The following is a 21,970-nucleotide window of genomic DNA, read 5'->3' as shown; positions in this document are numbered from 1 at the left end:
AGTGTGTACCAAACACAAGATGCACTGCAGCAACTCGCCAAGCGTCCTTCAACAGCACCTTCCAAACCTGCAAACTCTATCACCGAGAAGGACAAGGGCAGCAGATGTATGGAAATACCATCACCCGGAAGTTCCAGTCCGAGCCCACACCATCCTGACTTAGAACTATATCACCATTCCTTCATTATCGCTGGGCCAAAAACATGGAACTCCCTTCCAAACAGCACTGTGGGTGTACTGACACCAGATGGACAACAGTGGTTCAAGAAGGTGGCTCACCGCCACCTTCTCAAAGGCAATTAAGGATGGGAAACAAATGCTGGCTTTGCCAGTGACACTCATATCCCATGAAAAGAATAAAAAATAGAGCTGCCTCAGCCAAAATACAACTAAGCTCAATATCTCAACAATATCTTAATGGGCTGTTTTGAATATTCTGCACTGTAACACCATAAACACAAAGAAAGGTTGTATTTATTGTTGACTGTTTATTAGGTTATGTATGTAAGGTTTTATAGCGGTATTATATTTTTCCAGTATTACATTGCTGGAACATGTCTTCCAATAAAAAAAGTGTGTAAAGTTAGATTTTATGAGGGTAATGCGATCAAAAGTTTAACTTCACATTTTAAATATGTAATAAAGAACTACATTGATCAAAGTGCACAAAATTCAGATTTTAAGAAGTGTGTTGAAGAAATGACTTCTCTGGATAACATCTACAGTCTGCACCTGTGCTTTGTTGTACTGAATTGAGGTGGTTACCAATTGTTTAATTTCCAAACAGAATGCCAACAGGTTTTTTGCATGCTAGTGTGTGTATTCACAATGAGCTCATTTCACATTTCTTTTGTTCACATCAACTCAATGATTTACAAAGAAATATTCAATTTTGCAGTAAAATGACCTCATGAATTTTATACTTAATTGCCATTAAGGGATTTAAAGATGGCAATTAGCAGTGGAGAGAAGCAAGGATAGCCAACAGCCCATCCTCTTCTAATATCTCTCCTCAGGAATGATCCTGCTGTCACTCGAGCCAGCACAAAGTTGTTGGCAACTGCTTCTCCTCTTCTGCTCCCATGGTCACCTGTGGTATATCCTAGAGATCCATTCTTGGCCCATTCCTTTTCACTATTTGCATGCCATCAAGAAGCATGAAGTCAGATTCCACTTGTATAATGATGACACTCAACTTTACCTCAGTGTCTCCTGTAATGGCCCAAAGGTTGGTGCACACACTCAAATTACCGAGCTGATATCAAGACTAAGCTCAGCCAAACTTTTCGCCAGTTAGAAATGAGCAAATTTGAGGCCATTCTCTGTCTTCCATAGCATCTGTGCCTCTGACCTCAAATCAACTGAACTCTACACAACTTACAGAAATAAGTTTCATTTTAAAATATACAAATGCTGACTGAATTTTCAAAATACGCTTTGGTCCATGGTTTAGAACAGGGTTGTCCAATATACGGCCCGTGAGCCAGGATCCTGCCCGCCAAAGGTTTCCATACGGCCGCGGATGTAAACTGTACAGGGCTGTTCCTCATCCTCGTCAGGGGTCAGTAACGTGTCCGTGGACACCAGTGTCCATGGCAAAAAATTTTGAGGTCCAAGGCTGGTAATTTCAGAGATGAGAAATTTCCCATTGGCTTCTTCCAGACCATCTTTCTTAAAAAAAAAATCACAATGTCAGTTTCACAGCTGTCAGGTTTTGAGAGTGGGAACAGCGGTTTCCGAACTTCGGACAGCTTCGGCGGGTTCTGACATTTTTTTTCAAAGTCCACCAGAAAAGCACACTGTTCCCACTCCCAGCATCTGTTAGCTGTGAAACTGACATTGCAATTTTTTTTTAAAACTGACCAACTGCAAAGCTGCTCTGCTGAGCATTCCTGCTTTCTGCAATTGTCAGAGAGAGAGAGGCTGGGGGCAGAGGGAAAGAGAGGGGAACAGAGGAAGAGAGGCAGAGAACGGAGAGAGTCAGAGAAAAAAGGGGAGAGAGGGGGTCAGAGAGAAGGAGGGACGGGGGGGGCGACAAAGAGAGAGTGGGACAGGGAGAGAGAGGGGGCAGAGAGAGAGAGGGGGCAGAGAGAGAGAGGGGGCAGAGAGGGGGGGGGGCAGAGAGAGAGGGGGGCAGAGAGAGAGGGGGGCAGAGAGAGAGGGGGGCAGAGAGAGAGGGGGGCAGAGAGAGAGGGGGGCAGAGAGAGAGGGGGGCAGAGAGAGAGGGGGGCAGAGAGAGAGGGGGGCAGAGAGAGGGGGGGCAGAGAGAGAGAGAGGGGGCAGAGAGAGAGAGAGGGGGCAGAGAGAGAGAGAGGGGGCAGAGAGAGAGAGAGGGGGCAGAGAGAGAGAGAGGGGGCAGAGGGAGAGAGAGAGGGGGCAGAGAGGGGACAGAGAGAGAGGGGACAGAGAGAGAGGGGACAGAGAGAGAGGGGACAGAGAGAGAGGGGACAGAGAGATAGAGAGGGGCAGAGAGATAGAGAGGGCAGAGAGGGGGACAGAGAAAGAGGTGGGAACAGAGAGAGAGAGGGACAGAGAAAAAGAGTTAGAGGAGGACAGAGAGAGAGGGACAGAAAGAGACAGAGGGACAAAAAGAGAGGGGGGACAGAGAGAGAGCAGACAGAGGGGGGATAAGAGAGAGAGGGGGGATAAGAGAGAGAGAGGGGACAGAAAAGGAAGTGGACAGAGGGGGGGAACAACACAGAGAGAGGGACACAGGGAGAGAGAGAGACAGAGAGAGGATGGAGAAAGAGTGATCAAGATTACTCCCGACAGATGGACATCTATCCAGAATACACCGCATCACCACAAGTGTGAAGGCAGACAGACGACTTTTGCAAGCAAAAAAATGCCAAGTATCTCACTTAATCAGTGTCCAACATAGTGATGAGAAAGTAAGTCAATAAATTAGTTTTCTCATTTAAAGCTTCTTCAAAAAAATGCACATTTTGTTGTTGTTTTGATTAATAGCAAGATCAATTTTTAATGCCTTTATCTTTCCGAAATTGTCTCACTGGCCCTCTATGTAAGACAAGAATCGTAATGTGCCCCCCCACCCATGCAAAAAGGTTGGACACACCTGATTTAGAATGTTAATATGCAATAATCCTGTTTTTCTTTTCTACTGATACTAGGGGAAGCTTATAACTGACAGGTAACAATAAAGATTAATATGTATCATAGGTAAATTTTTTGTCCAAACATATTTAACACAAAGGTACTGTAAAGGAATATCCCCATCCTCAATGGGATGCACAAGAGTGCAACCATCTTCACCCAGAAATGCCAAGTGAATAATCCAATCCAGCCTCCTCACGAGTATTCGCCAATTTGATTCAATCTACATGGTATCAAGAAAACTTTGAACACAATGGATACAGCAAAAGCAATGGGCCCTGACAACAACCCATCTGTATTGCTGAAGGCCTGAGCTACAGAACTAGCCATGCCTCTAACTAAGCTGTCCAGTACAGCTACAACACTGGCATTTAGTCAGAGTGGAAAATCACCCATGCATGTTCTGTCCACAAAAAACAGGACAAATCCCCCTCATTTTAGTCAATTACCACATTGGTAGTCTAGAGTTTAGCAATCTCCCCTTGACATTCAATGACATTACCATCATCAAATCCCTCCATCGTCGACATGCTAGGGGTCGCCATTGACCAGAAACTTAAATGGACCAGCCAAGTAAATACAGTAACTACAAGAGTAGGCCAGAGGCATTGTATTCTATGGCAACTGACTCACCTCTTGGCACACCAAAGCCTCTCCTCAATTTTTTTTATTCATCCGGGGTATGTGGGCATTGTTGGCTAGGTCAGCATTTATTTCCCTCCGCTGATTGCCCTTGAGAAGGTGGTGGTGAGCTGCCTTCTTGAACCTCTGCAGTCCTTGGGGTGTAGGTACACCAACAGTGCAGTTAGGAAGGAAGTTCCAGGATTTTGACCCAGCAACAGTGAAGGAACAGTAATATAGTTCCAAGTCAGGATAGTGTGTGGCTTGGAGGGGAACTTGCAGTTGGTGGTGTTCCCATGCATTTGCTGCCCTTGTTCTTCTAGGTGGTAGAGGTCAGGGGTTTGGAAGGTGCTGTCGAAGGAATCTTGGTGAGTTGCTGCAATGTATCTTGTAGATGGTACACACTGCTGCAACCGTGCGTCTGTGGTGGAGGCAGTGAGTGTTGAAGGTGGTGAATTGGGTGCAGATCAAGCGGGGTGCCTTGTCCTGGATGGTGCCAAGCCTCTTGAATGCTGTTGGAGCTGCACCCATCCAGGCAAGTGAGAGTATTCCAACACACTCCTGACTTGTGCCTCGTAGATGGTGGACAGGCATCGGGGAGACAGGTGGTGAATTACTAACCGCAAAATTCCCAGTCTCTGACCTGCTCTTGTAGCCACAGTATTTATGTGGTTGGTCCAGTTCAGTTATTGGTCAATGGTGACCACCAGGATGTTGATAGTGGGGTATTCAGAGATGGTAATGCCACTGAATATCAAGTGAAGACGGTTAGATTCTCTCTTGTTGGAGATGGTCATTGCCTGGCACTTGTGTGGCGTGAATGTTACTTGCCACTTATTAGCCCAAGCCTGGATGTTGTCCAGGTGTTGCTGCATATGGACACGGGCTGTTTCAGTATCTGAGGAGTTGCGACTGGTACTGAACATTATGCAATCATCAGCAAACATCCCCACTTCTGACCTTCTCATGGAGGGAAGGTCATTGATGAAGCAGCTGAAAATGGTTGGGCCTAGGACATTACCCTGAGGAATTCCTGCAGTGATGTCTGGGACTGAGATGATTGACCTCCAACAACCACAACCACCTTTCTTTGTGCTAGGCATGACACCAACCAGCAGAGAGTTTTCCCTTTGATTCCTATTGACTTCAGTTTTGCTAGGGCTCCTTGACGCCATACTCGGTCAAATGCTGCCTTGATGTCAAGGGCAGTCATTCTCACCTCACCTCTGGAATTCAGCTCTTTTGTCCATGCTGTAATGAGGTCAGAAGCTGAGTGGCCATGGCAGAACCCAAACTGAGCATCAGTGAGCAGGTTATTGCTGAGCAAGTGCCGCTTGATAACCCCTTCCATCACTTTGCTGATGATCAGGAGTAGACTGATGGGGCGGTAATTGGCCTGGTTGGATTTGTCCTGCTTTTTGTGCACAGGACATACCTGGGCAATTTTCCACATTGCAAGGTAGATGCCAGTGTTGTAGCTGTACTGGAACAGCTTGGCTAGGGGCACGGCTAGTTCTGGAGAATAAGCCTTCAGTACTATGGCCAGAATGTTGTCAGGGGCCATAGCCTTTGCAGTATCCAGTGCCTTCAGCCGTTTCTTGATATCACATGGAGTGAATCGGATTGGCTGAAGACTGACATCTGTGATGCTGGGGAGCTCAAGAGGAGGCCGAGATGGATCATCCACTTGGCACTTCTGGCTGAAGATGGATGTAAATGCTTCAGCCTTGTTTTTCGTACTGATGTGCTGGGCTCTCCCATCATTGACGATGGGGATGTTTGTGGGGCCTCTTCCTCCTGTCATTTGTTTAACAGTCCACTACCATTCATGACTGGATGTTGCAGGACTGCAGAGCTTAGATCTGATCCGTTGGCTGTGAGATCACTTAGCCCTGTCTATCGTATGCTGCTTACGCAGTTTGGCATGCAAGTAGTCCTGTGTTGTAGCTTCACCACGCTGATCCCTCATTTTTAGGTATGCCTGGTGCTGCTCCTGGCATGCCCTCCTGCACTCTTCATTGAACCAGGGTTGGTCCCTCCGCTTGATAGTAATGGTAGAGTGGGGAATATGCCGGGCCATGAGGGTACAGATTGTGGTTGACTACAATTCTGCTGCTGCTTATGGCCCACAGCGCCTCATGGTTGCCCAGTTTGAGTCGCTAGATCTGTTTGAAATCTAGCTCATTTAGCACAGTGGTCGTGCCACACAACACGATGGTGGGTACTCTCAGTGTGAAGACCGGACTTTGTCTCCACAAGGACTCTGCGGTGGTCACTCCTACCAACACAGTCATGGACAGATGCATCTGCAACAGGTAGATTGGTGAGACAAGGTCAAGTAGGTTTTTCTCTCTTGTTGGTTCCTTCACCACCTGCCGCATACCCAGTCTGGCAGCTATGTTCTTTAGGACTCGGCCAGTTTGGTCAGTAGTGGTGCAACCGAGCCACTCTTGATGGTGGACATTGAAGTTCCCCAACCTTTGCTGCCCTCAGTGCTTCTTCCAATTGGTGTTCCCCATGGAGAAGCACAGATTCACCAGCCGAGGTGGGGGAGTGGGGCAGTAGCTGGTAATCAGGCTTAAGTCAAGATTGTGATACAATATTTCCCACTTGCCTGGATGACTGCGTTCTAACAACACTCAAGAAGTTTGAAACCATCTAGGACAAAGCAGCCCACTTGATAAGCACCCCAACTACCGACTTAAACATTCACTCCCTCCACCACTGGTGCACCATGGCTGCAATGTGTACCATCTATAAGATGCACTGCAGCAGCTCGCCAAAACTTCTTCAACAGCACCTTCCAAACCCACAACCTCTACACATAGGTCAAGGGCAGCAGGCTTATGGGAACAACATCTTCAAGTTCCCCTCTATATCACATACCATCCTGACTTGGCCCTATATTGCTAGTCCTTCATTATTGCTGGGTAAAAGCCCTGGAACTCTCTACCTAAATAATGCTGTGGGAGTACCTTTGTCACATGGACTGTAGCAGTTCAAGAAGGTGGCTCACTGCCACATTCAAGGGCAACTAGGGACTGACAATAAATAGGCGTTGCCAGCAACATCCACATCTCATGAATGAATTAAAAAATAATATTTTAAAAACATTTAAAAATTGCCCCTTTTCACTTATATGATAATCTAATTGGTGTAATGCTCTATGTGTTGACGCAATTTTACTCGAAACTTCAGCAAAATGAATTAACATTCATTCAGTAGACATTCTCCACCTAATACAAACTCACACCTCATTGAAAATGACCATCGCTAGTAATTTTACGATATACTGTATATATGGAACAAAAAAGAACAAAGAAAATGCACCTGTTCTCTAATTATTGTTAGTTCAGACACAATTTTCTCTACGCTGCTGTCACGGTCTTTTTTGTCTTTTCCAAAAGCTGGGTTGTGCAAATTAACTTCTTTCATAGCTAGCAGATTCTGTCCACTGTATTTCCTAACCTGTAAATTCAAGAAGAGATCTAAAATATAGATTTAATGTGTCTGTTGCAGAAAGCTAATAAAACATTACAATCAAAGGAAAGACTTACCTTAAAAACATTCCCAAATGCTCCACTCCCAAGATAGTCTAAAATGGCATAATTACCGATAAATTTTGTTGGAGATTTATTTTGGTTAACTCCTTCAATATTTTCAGTGATTTGGTTTAGTTCCTCAGTCTAGACACAAAATTGCAAAACAGGTTACAAACTTTTTGTGGAAAAACAGAACCTTGAAAATAGCCAAGCATAATTAGAGTTCTTCACTTACAGTTAAAGAGTTCAACTTAGTTACCAAGTTTTCATATGCATAGATGTCACGTGCATAATGTCCAACATCAATGAACATCTCAAACATATCAGGAGGAAACAACCTGCATTTAAAAAATCTCATTAGTGAGAGTCAATCATGAAAATTTTAACATTAAATAAGGGAAACAAACCTATAGAACATAAAAAATATGCACTTCTTCTACGATCAGTAAAATCCATGGGGCTATTCATGTATTGTTAAACATGAAGGAAGTCTTGCTGTAGCAAGTACTTAACTTACTCTAAAGAATGTGATGTCTTACACCAATCAAAGTAAAGGGTAGCAAATGGTACACTAAATGGTAAGCTAAATTGGAAAGACATTGGGCCTAAAATTCAAGTGCCCTGACTTTTGGGTGCAGGGGCTGCGATTCATGGTATGCACATACCCATTCAGATTGAGATACAAAATTTGTCTACCTACCTCATCTGAATGACTTTAGTGCTAGTTCCTGCACTTCGAGGGCTGCTCTCTCCTTCTCAGTGCTCTCAGCGAGCTCTGCACACAGTAGGAGGTGCCGGCAGCATTGCTGCAGACCACATGGTACAGGCAGCCTGCTCTTTCTTACAGGCAGGCTGCCTCTTAAAGGGAAGTTGCACAAAAAGATTGCTGCAATGGAAATTCTTGCAAACTGAATATCAGGGCAGACAGAGAAACCAGACTGATGGATGTTGTGCTGGATGCATTAGTGGTACATGTAGGCAGGAGGAGAAGCATCATGTTCCCACATGTTCCCACGGGATGGGGGTGGGGGTGGGTGGGCGGGGGGGGACAAGAAGCCTTCAAGCACCACCCTCAGAAGTGAATAGGAGCAGGATCAGGAAGGTCAACCCCTGGAGTCTGGATCCAGGCAGCAATGTCACAAGAGGTTTAATGACCTCATGCTGGTGGTCAACGTCAGTGAATGCATCTTCACATGACATCTCCTACCAACCACACCACCAATCTCTCATACTGCTCAATGCACCACACCCCCATCACTCATCCAGCAGCACATCCTGGCACTCAGGACTCACACATAACACTCAGGTACTCCACCTCACCCTCACACATCTACCAATGCTGCCAGGCTACACTCACCTCTTACTGCTACTATACACCTCCAGCTATTCAGCTATGGCAGGTACATCACCCAAACACTGTGCTACACAACCATTGACATTCTGCCCTCTCTCTCTTACAGGACAAGCTGGCACACAATAGAAATGGGCAAAGCAAAGCCACTGGGGGAATAGAACGCTGCATCTCCTGAGCTATACAGAGGAGATGGTTCTCAGCATTACAGGGCCAGCTGCAATGGGGCCCGCAGTATCCGATATAGCTGAGAATATTGAGGATAACGGCATCTTCCTGCCTTATGTCCCTTCTGAACTCCCAGCTCACCATCATCCTGCTACCTGGCATGATGAGCAAGCTGCAGATAATGTTACTATTGACCTCCTGCTCCCTACCCCAACCTCTTTCCCTCACATCAACCTTCTCCTTCTGAGTTCCTGCTTTCAGACACCCAATGACTGCCACTTGCCCAGCCATAGGAGCCCCAAGAGAAGGAAAGCGAGCAACAGCAAAGCACTGATGAAGAGGTCCATAACTTGATCTGACACTCACAGCTAGCAGCTGAGACACAAGTACTGCACTTACCTTGAACGAGCAGAGAATTTTGATCAGCAGATTGTGAGGCACTGCAGCCAGGCTAGGGTAAAAGGATGGTTTGTTTGCCAGCTCACTGGAAGGCGAGGTGACAGACAAAAACTGCTGTAGAGGACTCAGATGAGGACCACAATGGGATGGCATACAGGAGAGTGATGAATGGGCATGTACACCGAGATGCTGGGTGCATTGGCTGGCCTGCCAGGCAGCCCCTGTCATGCAGCAGACTCAGAAGCATTGGCACTGCTGCTCCCAAATCTGTTGCAGCCTTTGTGTGTGCAGTTCACCCATACCCTGCCATCCCTGTGAGGATATGGCAACACTTTCTCGCAAAAGCACCTCTAAAGTACTTTCAGACACTTTCCAATAGAAACAATTTCAAAAATTTAACTCACCTGCAATCAGAGTGCCTGGCCGTTTAAATAACACAACTGCAGGACCCATCTTGCTGTTTCACATTTCTTTTTCAAGAGTGGACCACGCAGGCATTTCCAGGAACTGCATTGTCCAAATTTGGAATCTTGGTGTCACATCAGCTGTTTTGGCTGTGTGACATCAGGATAGAGCCAATTCAACGCCGCATTCAGGCCCAAGCAGAGGCTGCTACTGCGTGTGTCCATATCACTGGAGAATGCTGCGAAGGACACGCAGGCAGTGGCCCACTGCAAAGCCTGCCCCCGGAGAAGTCAGATAGCCTTTCATAGTACGCAATTCAATTTCCTGCCAAATCACGTTTCTCAGATGAAATGTTTATTTTGGTCAAACATTTAATTCAACTTAATGGTATCCTTATTTTACACAAAAACTATTCCTTGAACTAGAGATTGAGTCAAAGACGCTTGGATCATGTTAATGGTTAGTAGGGCTGATCTTCCTTTCCGAACATTGTCCAAAAACAATTATTGCAGATTGCTTCAGCAGACTAAAAGTGTAAAAGCAAAATCTGCAGATGCTGGAAATCTGAAATAAAAATAGAAAATGCAACAAAACACTCAGCAGGTCAGGTAGTATCTATGGAGAGAAAAACAGTGTTAAAATTTCAGGTTGATGAACTTCCTTCAGAACTAAAAGTTCATCAGACTAAAAGTGCACTCTCTTGGAGTGCAAATCTCAGCAACCAAACTTGCTCTCAGGCCTAATTAAGATAAAGGTGGGGCTGGACAAGAAAATTATTAGCTACAGCCATGAACGGAGGAGGAAGTATGTGTGCTTCGTGGGCCTTAAAGGTACCAGCACCATTAATGGGACAGGCACAGATAAAGCCCTTTGGGGGATCCAAAATGAATTTTTTTTCTTTGCAGGTAATGGGACAGAATTATTATCTGGCCATGTTTTGATGAATAATGGTTAAGATTTTAAAGTCAGGCATGTATGGCAGATCAGTGAATTGCATATTGGTGGAATACAAATTTGTTTAGAAGGTTTTGTCCTTTATGCAGATTTACCAGTTGTCCCAGAAATAATGGAAATGCTTTTCATAATGCCTTTCTTAATCTGCTTGCTAATATCAAGTTGTAAAGTCATAAAATCACAAGAAATGAATCTGATGTTCCTATTAGGCTGTTCAGTCATGATGCATGAATCCTTATTATAAGGAAGGTCTTTGTCTATTGCAATTTGGTTTTGAAACAAAACTTATCCCAAAATTTGTTTGCCAAAGAGCCCCTTGCCTTAAAGGACATATAGAGAAGCTACTGCTGCAATTTCAGGGAGAAACTAGAAGGGGAGTGAATCACACCCCTGGAGCACTATTCCCTGGTTAGTAGACTGTCTGTTTCTAAGGCACCCACTGCAGCCTGCCTTTGCAGTGAGGTGACCTGGTGTAGGTTCAACCAGCAACAAGAATTGGTCTCTGCAGGCCATCTGAGCAGCCTTTGCCACAGCCTAAAGCTGAGGTGGCAGAGTTTAAAAGAGCGGGAGACAGGAGGAACCGGAGAACGGCAGAGTTTAAAAAGGGTGGGAGAGAGGAGGACCCGGAGAGCGGCAGATTGAAAGAGCGGGAGAGAGGAGGACCGGGAGAGCGGCAGAGTTTAAAAAGAGGGGGAGAGAGGAGGACCCGGAGGGTGACAAGAGTTTAAAAGAGCTATTCTAGCCGGTCTAATACACCAGAGTGGAACAACTGCATTCTGAGAGGTTGGTGAGAGTTTTTTTCATTTATCTTTCAAAAACTCAGGTAATTGTAGTAATTAGGTTCTATTTACTAATACTAGTAAAGCTTAATAGATTGGCTAGTGAGTATTTCTTATTAATTAAATATTTAAAACAAAACAAAGATGGCAGGGCAGGTGATGTGTTGCAGTTGCAGTATGTGGGAGCTGGTGGACGCCAGCGTGATCCACCGCAACCACGTCTGCAGTGTCTGTGGCTCGAGGAGCTTCGGCTCAGTTTGGATGAGTGTGGGGGCTGGAGGTTGGATGAGCAAACTAACCATGGCATCATGCTACAGGAAGCCATTCAAGCAGGGGGAGTAAAGAGGAATGTAGTGGGAGGAGGAGACAGTATAGTTAGAGGGATAGACACCATTCTCTGCAGCAAAGAACGAGAGTCCAGAAGGCTGTGATTCCTGCCTGGTGCCAGGGTTTGGGACATCTGCTCAGGGCTGCAGAGGAACTTACAGTGGGAGCGGGAGGACCCAGTCGTCGTGGTCCAGGTAGGTTCCAATGACATAGGCAGGACAAGAAAAGAGGTTCTGCACGGTTAGTAAGAGGTGCTAGGCACCAAATTAAGAAGCAGAACCTCAAAGCGTGAGCCACGTGCAAATTGGCATAGGGCAAATAAGGTTAGAGAAATGAATGCGTGGCTCAAAGACTTGTGTGGTAGAAGTGGGTTCCGGTTTGTGCAGTATTGGCACCAGTACTAGGGAAAGTCGGGCCTTTACCGTTGGGACGGTCTACACCTGAACCGTGTTTGGGCTGGTGTTCCAATGAGCCGCATAACTAGGGAAGTAGAGAGAGTTTTAAACTAAATACTGAGGACAAGGGATCAAATTTGGGCAGATGTGGTAAATCAAAGAGTAGAGACAAGGCAACAGAGAAAGGTATTAATATAGGAAATGATAAACAGACCGTGACAGGAAGGGATAGAGAGTACAAATCTAAGAGTAAATCAGCAGTCAAGGCTAGACGTTACAAAAATAATAAAAGCACAAAACTAAAGGCTCTGTATCTGAATGCTTGTAGCATTCGAAACAAAACAGATGAGTACGATCTGATAGCCATTACAAACATATCTGCAGGATGACATAGATTGGGACCTGAATACTGAAGGGTACAAAACATTTAGGAAGGACAGGAAAGGTGGAGGGGTTGCTTTGTAATTAATGATGGTATTAGCACATTAGAGAGAGATGGCCTAAGTTCAGGAAACCAGGATGCAGAAGCAGTTTGGGTAGAGATGAGAAATGATAAAGGCAAGAAGTCACTCATGGGAGTGATGTACAGGCCCCTGAACAGTAACCACATGGTAGGACAGAGTATAAAGGAAGAAATAATGGGAGCTTGTCAGAAAGGTACAGCAATAATCATGGGGGATTTTAACCTACATATAAACTGAAAAAATCAGATGGGCAAAGGTAGCCTAGATGAGGAGTTCATAGAAGGTTTTCGGGATAGTTTCTTAGAACAAGACATTCTGGAGCCAACCAGAGAGCAGGCTGTACTAGACCTGGTATTGTGCAACGAGATAGGATTAATTAATGACATCATAGTGAAGGTGCGCCTAGATAGCAGCGATCATAATATGATTGAATCTGACATTCAGTTTGAGGGAGATAAGAATGGGTCCAAGACTAGTATTTTAAACTTAAATAAGGGAAATTATGAGGGCATGAAAGCAGAGTTAGCTAAAGTGGGCTGGCAAATTAGGTTAAGGGATAGGTCAATAGAGATGCAGTGGCAGACATTTAAGAGGATATAAGGGCATATAAGATCATAAGAACTAGGAGCAGGAGTAGGCCGTCCGGCCCCTCGAGACTGCTCTGCCATTCAATAAGATCATGGCTGATCTTTTCATGGACTCAGATCCACTTACCCGCGCTCCCACCATATCTCTTGATTCCTTTATTGTTCAAAAAGATATCTACCTTAGCTTTAAAGACGTTTACTGAAGAAGCGTCAACTACTTCACTGGGCAAGGAATTCCATAGATTAACAACCCTCTGGGTGAAGAAGTTCCTTCTTAATTCAGTCCTAAATCTGCTCCCTCTAATCTTGAGGCTATGCCCTCTTGTCCTAGCTTCACCTGCCAGTGGAAACATCCTCTCTACTTGTATCTTATCTATTCCCTTCATGATTTTATATGTTTCTATAAGATCCCCCCTCATTCTTCTGAACTCCAATGAATATAATCCCAATCTACTCAGTCTCTCCTCATAAGCCAACCCCCTCAACTCCGGAATCAACCTAGTGAACCTCCTCTGCACTCTCTCCAGTGCCAGTATATCCTTTCTCAAGTAAGGAGACCAAAACTGCACACAGTACTCCAGGTGCGGCCTCACCAGTACCTTATACAGCTGCAACATAACCTCTCTGCTTTTAAACTCAATCCCTTTAGCAATGAAGGACAAAATTCCATTTGCCTTCCTAATTACTTGCTGTACCTGCAGACCAACCTTCTGCGATTCATGCACAAGGACACCCAGGTCCCTCTGCATAGCAGCATGCTGCAACTTTTTACCATTCAAGTAATAATCCTTTTTGCTGTTACTCCTACCGAGATGAATGACTTCACATTTATTAACATTGTATTCCATCTGCCAGACCTTTGCCCACTCACTCAATGTATCTATGTTCCTCTGCAAAGTTTCACAGTCATCTGCACACTTTGCTCTGCCACTCATCTTAGTGTCATCTGCAAACTTTGACACCCTACACGTGGTTCCCAACTCAAAATCATCTATATAAATTGTAAATAATTGCAGTCCCAACACCGATCCCTGAGGCACACCACTAGTGACTGATTGCCAACCAGAATAGCACTCATTTATCCCCACTCTCGGCTTCCTGTTAGTCAACTAATCCTCTATCCATGCTAATACTTTACCCCTGACGCCATGCATCCTTATCTTATGTAGCAGCCTCTTGTGCGGCACCTTGTCGAAGGCCTTTTGGAAATCTAGGTACACCACATCCACTGGGTCCCCATTGTCCACCTTGCTCGTAATGTCATCATCGAATTCTAAAAGATTTGTCAAGCATGACCTGCCCTTCATGAACCCATGCTGCGTCTGCCCAACGGGACAATTTCTATCGAGATGCCCTGCTATTTCTTCCTTGATAATAGACTCAAGCATCTTCCCCACTACAGAGGTTAAGCTAATCGGTCTATAATTCCCCATCTTTTGTCTACCTCCCTTTTTAAACAGTGGCGTCACATCTGCTGTTTTCCAATCAACTGGGACTACCCCAGAGTCCAGCGAATTTTGGAAAATTACCGTCAGTGCACCTGCTATTTCTCCCGCCATCTCTTTTAGTACCCTGGGATGCATTCCATCAGGGCCAGGAGACTTATCAATCCTTAGCTCCATTAGCTTGCCCAACACTACCTCTTCCGTAATAATGATTGTTCCCAGGTCCTCACCTACGTTCGTCTCTTTGTCAATTACTGGCATGTTATTAATGTCCTCCACTGAGAAGACCGATACAAAATACCTGTTCAATGCCTCGGCCATTTCATCATATCTCATAACTAAATTCCCCTTCTCATCCTCTAAAGGACCAACGTTTACTTTAGCCACTCTTTTTCGTTTTATATATTTATAGAAACTTTTGCTATCTGTCTTCATATTCTGTGCTAGTTTTTCTCATGTTCCATCTTACTTTTCTTTATAGCTCTTTTTGTAGCTTTATGTTGACCTTTAAAGTTTTCCCAATCTTCTAGTTTCATGCTGCTTTTGGCCACTTTGTATGCCTTCTTTTTCAATTTGATAGCCTCCCTTATTTCCTTAGACACCCATGGCAGATTACCCCTTTTCTTCCAGTCCTTCCTTTTCACTGGAATATACTTCTGCTGAACACTTTGAAAAATTGCTTTGAAAGTCCTCCACTGCTCGTCAACTGTCCCACCATAAAATCTTTGTTTCCAGTCCACTTTAGCCAAGTCCTCCCTCATTCTATTGTAGTCCCCCTTGTTCAAGCACAGGACCCTGGTATTGGATTTTATCTTCACACTCTCCATCTGTATTCTCAATTCAACCATACTGTGTTCACTCCTTCCAAGAGGATCCCTAACCATGAGGTCATTAATTATTCCTGTCTCATTACACAGTACTAGATATAGGATAACTTGCTCCCTCGTCGGTTCCATTACATACTGTTCAAGAAAACTATCACAGATACACTCAACGAATTCCTCCTCAAGGCTACCCTGACTGAGCTGGTTCGACTAATCTACATGTAGATTAAAATCCCCCATGATAATTGCCATACCATTTTTACAGGCATTAGTTATTTCTTTGTTTATTGCCCGCCCCAATGTGATGCTATTATTTGGTGGCCTATAGACTACGCCTATCAGTGACTTTTTTTTCTGAGAGTTTCTAATTTCCACCCAAATGGATTCAACCTCATTCTCCATAGAACCTATATCATCTCTCAGCACCACCCTGATGTCGTCCTTGAGTATCAGAGCTACACCACCTCCCTTACCTTCCTGTCTGTCCTTCCGAATAGTCTGGTACCCCTGGATATTTAACTCCCAGTCGTGACCAACCTGTAACCATGTCTGCATCATGGCTACCAAATCATATTGATTCGCGATGATTTGTGCTGTTAACTCATCAACCTTGTTACGAATGCTACGAATATTCAGGTAAAGTGCCTTTATGCTAGCTTTCTTACCCTCATGATTCCCAACATCTCTAATAATAACTCCTGAGTTATCCTTCCTTTCTGCTTCTTTCATCGTCTACCTTGAACCTAAACCCTCCTGCACACGTTAGCCTGCTGCTTACCTTTTTATTTATCATCATACTCCCTGTCGTTTTCCCTTTCCCTTCCCCCCGAGTCACTAGTTTAAAGTCCTAGAGACCACCCTATTTATCCGTTTCGCTAGAACACTGGTTCCAGATCGGTTCAGGTGGAGACCATCCCATCGGTACAGATCCCCCCGGTTCCAAAATTGATGCCAATGCCCCATGAAATGGAACCCCTCTTTCCCACACCACTCCCTGAGCCACATGTTTACTTCCCTAATATTCTTATCCCTAAGCCAATTTGCACGTGGCTCGGGCAGTAATCCGGAGATTATGACCCTCGAGGACCTGTTCCTTAATTTCGTTCCTAGTGCTTTATAATCCCCAAACAGGTCCTCCATCCTAGCCTTGCCTATGTTGTTAGTTCCAATGTGGACCACAACAACTGGATCCTCCCCCTCCCGCTCCAATATCCTTTCAAGCCGGTCAGAGATGTCCTGCACCCTGGCACCGGGCAGGCAACACACCATGCGGGACTCCCGATCCAGCTTGCAAAGGATACTATGGGTCAGAAGATGGGTCAGAAGATTCGACAGAAAAAAACCCAGCAAAGAATGACTAAAGGTTTGATAAGGAGGGAAAAATTAGAATTCGAGAGAAAGCTCGGTAGAAACATAAAAACACATAGTAAGAGTTTCTATAGATATTTTAAAAAGAAAAGAGTTGACAAAGTGAGCATTGGTTCTATAGAAAGTGAATCAGGGAATTAATAAAGGAAAATAAGGAAAATGGCAGATGAATTGAACAGGTATTTTCATCAGTCTTCACTATAGAGGATACAAGTAACATTCCAGAAATAGCTATAAATTAGGAAATGGAAGGGAGGGAGGAACTCAAGAAAATTACAATCACCAGGGAGGTGGTACTGAGCAAATTGTTGGAGCTGTGGGCTGACTGGTCCCTCGGTCCTGATTGATTTCATCCTAGAGTCCTAAAAGAAGTGCTTTGTGAGATGATGCAGTGGTTTTAATTTTCCAAAATTCCCTAAATTTGGGGAAGGTTCTCTTACATTGAAAAGTAGCGAATGTAACTCCTGTATTCCAAAAGGGAGATCGAAAGTAGGAAACTACAGGCCAGTTAGCTTAACATCTGTCATAGTGAAAATGTTAGAAGCTATTATTAAAGACGTTATAGCAGGGCACTTAGAAAAATTCAAGGTAATCAGGCAGAGTCAACATGGTTTTGTGAAAGGGAAATCACGTTTAACTAATTTATTAGAGTTCTTTGAAGAAGTAACGTGTGCTGTGGATAAAGAGGAACCGGTGGATGTATTGTACCTGGATTTCCAGAAGGCATTTGCTAAGGTGCCACATCAAAGGTTATTGTGAAAAAATAAAAGCTCATGGTGTAGGGGTAACATATTGGCATGGATAGAAGATTGGCTAGCTAACAGGAAATAGAGAGTAGGTAAAAATGGGTCATTTTCTGGTTGGCAAGATGTAATGAGTGATCTGCCGCAGGGATCAGTGCTGGGGCCTCAACGCTTTACAATTTATGTATAAATGACTTGGATAAATGGACCAAAGGTATGGTTGCGAAATTTGCTGATGATACAAAGATAGGTAGGAAAGTAAGTTGTGAAGAGGACATAAGGAGGCTTCAAAGGGATATAGACAGGTTGAGTGAGTGGGCAAAAATCTGGCAAATGGAGTATAATGTGGGAAAATGTGAAATTGTCCATTTTGACAGGAAAAATAAAAAAAGAAGCATATTATCTAAACGGTGAGCTCTGAGATGCAGAGGAATCTGGGTGTCCTAGTACATGAATCGCAAAGGTTAGTATGCAGGTTCAGCAAGTAATTTAAAAAGTTAATAGAATGTTATCGTTTATTGCAAGGGAAATTGAATACAAAAGTAGGGAGGTTATGCTTCAGTTATACAGGGCATTGGTGAGACCACATCTGGAGTACTGTGTAGAGTATTGGTCTCCTTATTTAAGGAAGGATGTAAACATATTGGAAGCAGTTCAGAGAAGGTTTACGAAACTAATACCTGGAATGGATGGGTTGTCTCATGAGGAAAGGTTGGACAGGCGTGGCTTGTATCTACTGGAGTTTAAAAGAGTAAGAGGCGACTTGATTGAAACATATAAGATCCTGAGGGGTCTTGACAGGGTGGATGTGGAAAGGATGTTTCCCCTTGTGGGAGAATCTAGAACTAGGGGTTACTGTTTAAAAATAAGGTGTTGCCCATTTAAAACAGAGATGAGGAGAAATATTTTCTCTCAGCGGGCCGTGAGTCTTTGGAACTCTCTTCCTCAAAAGGCAGTGGAAGCAGAGTCTTTAAATATTTTTAAGACAGAGGTAGATAGATTCTTGATAAGCAAGGGGGTGAAGGTTATTGGGGGTAGGCGGCAATGTGGAGTTGAGGTTACAATCAGATCAGCCATGATCTTATTGAATGGTGGAGCAGGCTCGAGGGGCTGAGTGGCCTACTCCTGTTCCTAATTCGTATGTTCGTATGAGAACATTCAGTAGGTGAAATTTGTACGATGCAATTCAGATCTATGGTCAGTGAACAATATAGTGAGCAGCAGGTCAGCCAAGCATGATACACCTGGGAGATCCTGTTTACTCCGTCCGCTGCAAAGTGTTGCTTTTTCAAGTCAGCACAGACTCCTTTACAATGGTCCAAAGAGATGTGGGTATCACAAAACTCATGAAGGTTAAATATTTGGGAACTTGAAGATAAAGAGCAGGGACTCTACCCACCACCCTCCCCTCAATACAGAGACATTCAAACTGAGACATTCTAACTATAAAGCACTTAGTGTTGAATACATCAAACAACAAGTGGTATGCTTCAAGATCCTCCGGGCAATTATCCTTTTCCTCCTTGGGTATCGTCTCATTGTTCTGCCAACAACACTGTACCTGTGATGCAAGCCAGCACAGATCAGCCAGACAGAGCAGTGGTCTAGGCTGTCGGTGTTGCCTTGAAATGTTTTCATGCATCAATGATAGCATTGCAGACTTTCACTTTTTCTGAACTGGCGCGATACTTGCAGATGAGGTTGGGATCCACCTGCTGTGTGGTACTGAATGGTACCAAAGTGCCAATGGTGGTCAGCTAAAAATCAGAACTGCTTTAGGAGGAAAATCTCTTTTGATATTTCTTTCTCATTTGATTCTTCTACTGCAGCTGGCTAGTTATCTGCTGGAGTCAGTCTCAAAAGATATGGGCTGAAAACTTCAAACAGATTTGGCACATTGCACCATTCTTACAGGACTGGCAATGGTTGAGTGCTTTTCTTACACTACAACAATACTTGATGCTCTGTGCTGAATATGGTGAGGTGGGAGGGTGCAGGGAATTCCTTGAACCAGACATCCAGTGAAGAAAGCTTGGACTTCAATAATATATAGTAGAGCTGATCTTCCTTTCCTAACACTGTAAAGAAGCAATTATTGTAAATTGCTCCAGTGGTCTAAAAGTGCATAAGCCGGAGGTGCGAAGGCCCTGCCAAATTTAATGGCAGGACCTCATTATGTTTTTTCTTCCATTTTTGCCCAGCAGACGGCCAAATTGATGGGTTTGCCGGCTGCTGGGCAGGAAATCCAGTCACTGGAGGCTGCAGCTGGGTGGCCTTAGGGACAGGGAAGAACACACAGAGAAGCAAGAGGGAGGGAGGGAGCGAGAGATTGGGATTTGGAGGGAAGAGAGAAGCTATTGTGGGAGGAAGAGAGTGAGAGATTGGTCCATGGGGCTGGGAGTAAGAGGGAGGTCATCGCTGGAGGGAGTAAGGCCAGAACTTGGGGTTGCAACAGAAGGTTAGGTTATCGTGATGGGCAGGGGTGTGGCGTGGGGCGGGGAGGGAGGTGCGGGTGTTGTGTGGAAGAGAGAGGCTGCAATTGCCAGAAAGGAGGCTTCAGGGTTCCTTAAGGAGGTGGGGGAAGTACTTCAGCTCCTGTTGGCCCACAAGGTGTGCTGTAAAAGGCATTTACTTTCTTGTGATTCCCGCCTCCTTTTTCCTGCTGGGTTTCCCAAGCCCTGGGAAACACATGGAACAACTGTTGAATTTAAATCAAGCTCCCAAATTGCTTCCTTTTTCCTCAACCGAGGAATCCCTGCACTGTGGTTGACAGGGCCCTCAACCGTGTCCACTCCATTTCCCACACTTCTGCTCTCACCCCTTCCCCTCTCTTCCAAAACCATGACAGGGTTCCCCTTGTCCTCACTTTCCACCCCACCAGCCTCCACATCCAAAGGATCATCCTCCGCCATTTCTGCCACCTCCAGCGTGACGTCACCATCAAACAAATCTTCCCCTCCCCTCCCCTCCCCTGTCAGCATTCCAAAGGGTCTGTTACCTCCGCGACACCCTGGTCCATTCCTCCATCACCCCCGACACCTCATGCCCTTCCCACGGCACCTTCCCATGCAATCACAGGAGGTGCAATACTTGCCCTTTTATCTCCTCCTTCCTTACCATCCAAGGCCCCAAACACTCTTTCCAGGTGAAGCAGCGATTTACTTGTACATCTTTCAATTTAGTATACTGTATTCGCTGCACACAATGCAGTCTCCTCTACATTGGAGAGACCAAACACAGATTGGGTGACCGCTTTGCAGAACACCTCTGCTCGGTCCGTGAGCATGACTCCGAGCTTCCAGCTGCTTTCCATTTTAATTCACCGACCTGCTCTCACGCTCACATTTCTGTCCTGCTGCAGTGTTCCATTGAAATTCAATGCAAGCTCAAGGAACAGCACGTCATCTTCCAATTAGGCACTCTACAGTTCAATAATTTCATACCATGAGCCCCATTATTTTTTTTAAATTTTTATACATTTTTATTTTTCTATTTTTTTTTTTAACCATGTGCTAGTCTTAAAGTTGTTTTTCATGTTTTTGCTTTTGGAAAGAGCTGTTCATTATTTTGCCATTAGCATTCTCTCTGGACAAATGCTTTGTCTTTTTTACTACAACTATTTAGCACTCCATTTGCCTTCTATTCCATGATATCTCTGTCATTTAATCTCTCCTGCGCTCCCGTCCTATCACAGACCTCTCTTTTGTTCTTCTTTCCCCCTCGCCCCACTTTCACTTGCTCAAAGACTGTTACATTTCTAATTTTTGCCAGATGTGAAGGTCACCAGACCTGAAACGTTAACTCTGTTTCTCTCTACACAGATGCTGCCAGACCTGCTGAGTATTTCCGGCACTTTCTGTTCTCATCCCAAATTGCACTCTGGATTCTGATTTAAATAAGTTAATAATGTGTCCCACCTCTTGATGGCAGGACACTTGCACAACACAAAACCCGCCACTCTTAAAATGGCAAGAGGTGCATAGGTGGCAGGTTCGGGATGCGTTCCCCATTTTCACATTTTAACCCCTCCGAATCTTCTCTTGCCCATAGAGGAGGAATTAACATCGAGGCCAAAATATTAGGCAGCATAAAAGTTGATCCACATTGAATGGAATTTTGTAGAATTTTCAAATACACAAATATTGAAACAACTACAACAACCATACTTATGAAACTTAGTGCAAATAGCTCAGATATTCCCACAGCTTTTGTACTTCACAGGGTACCATATCAAGTGCCAGAAACTTCCAGAAGTTGTTCAGCCACGCCTGTTGCTGTGGTTCAACGACATAAGGCGAGGGTAATAAATACTGAAAATTTCCTTCTTTGTGGTGGTGAGCCTCCTTCTCAAGTGCAACTCGGGATGGGCAATAAATGGTTTTTGGCTGGAAAGAGCACATTGTGAACAATAGGATTTTTTTGGAAGATAAAGTTGACTTTTATTGGGAAAATTCAAAAAAGTGGAAATCAATTATGTGCACATA

General features: G+C 44.5%; 1 protein-coding gene across 6 annotated transcripts in view; it reads right to left on the bottom strand.

Moving 5' to 3' along the window:
* Positions 1 to 21,970, bottom strand: part of nek10 (NIMA-related kinase 10) — a 485,577-nt gene that overhangs the window by 265,170 nt on the left and 198,437 nt on the right. For all 6 annotated transcript variants that reach the window (XM_068059792.1, XM_068059804.1, XM_068059810.1 and 3 more), the window contains 3 exons: positions 7,513 to 7,615; positions 7,293 to 7,421; positions 7,066 to 7,203 (listed from right to left, as the gene is read on the bottom strand). In XM_068059792.1, the coding sequence (XP_067915893.1) occupies positions 7,066 to 7,203; positions 7,293 to 7,421; positions 7,513 to 7,615 (370 nt within the window). The remainder of the gene's footprint in view (positions 1 to 7,065; positions 7,204 to 7,292; positions 7,422 to 7,512; positions 7,616 to 21,970) is intronic.

The sequence above is a fragment of the Heterodontus francisci genome, chromosome 2 (genome assembly GCF_036365525.1).
Source record: "Heterodontus francisci isolate sHetFra1 chromosome 2, sHetFra1.hap1, whole genome shotgun sequence".
Lineage (NCBI taxonomy): Eukaryota > Metazoa > Chordata > Chondrichthyes > Heterodontiformes > Heterodontidae > Heterodontus > Heterodontus francisci.
The sequence above is the reverse complement of the archived record's forward strand: the minus strand, read 5'-3'. Positions and strand labels throughout refer to the sequence as shown.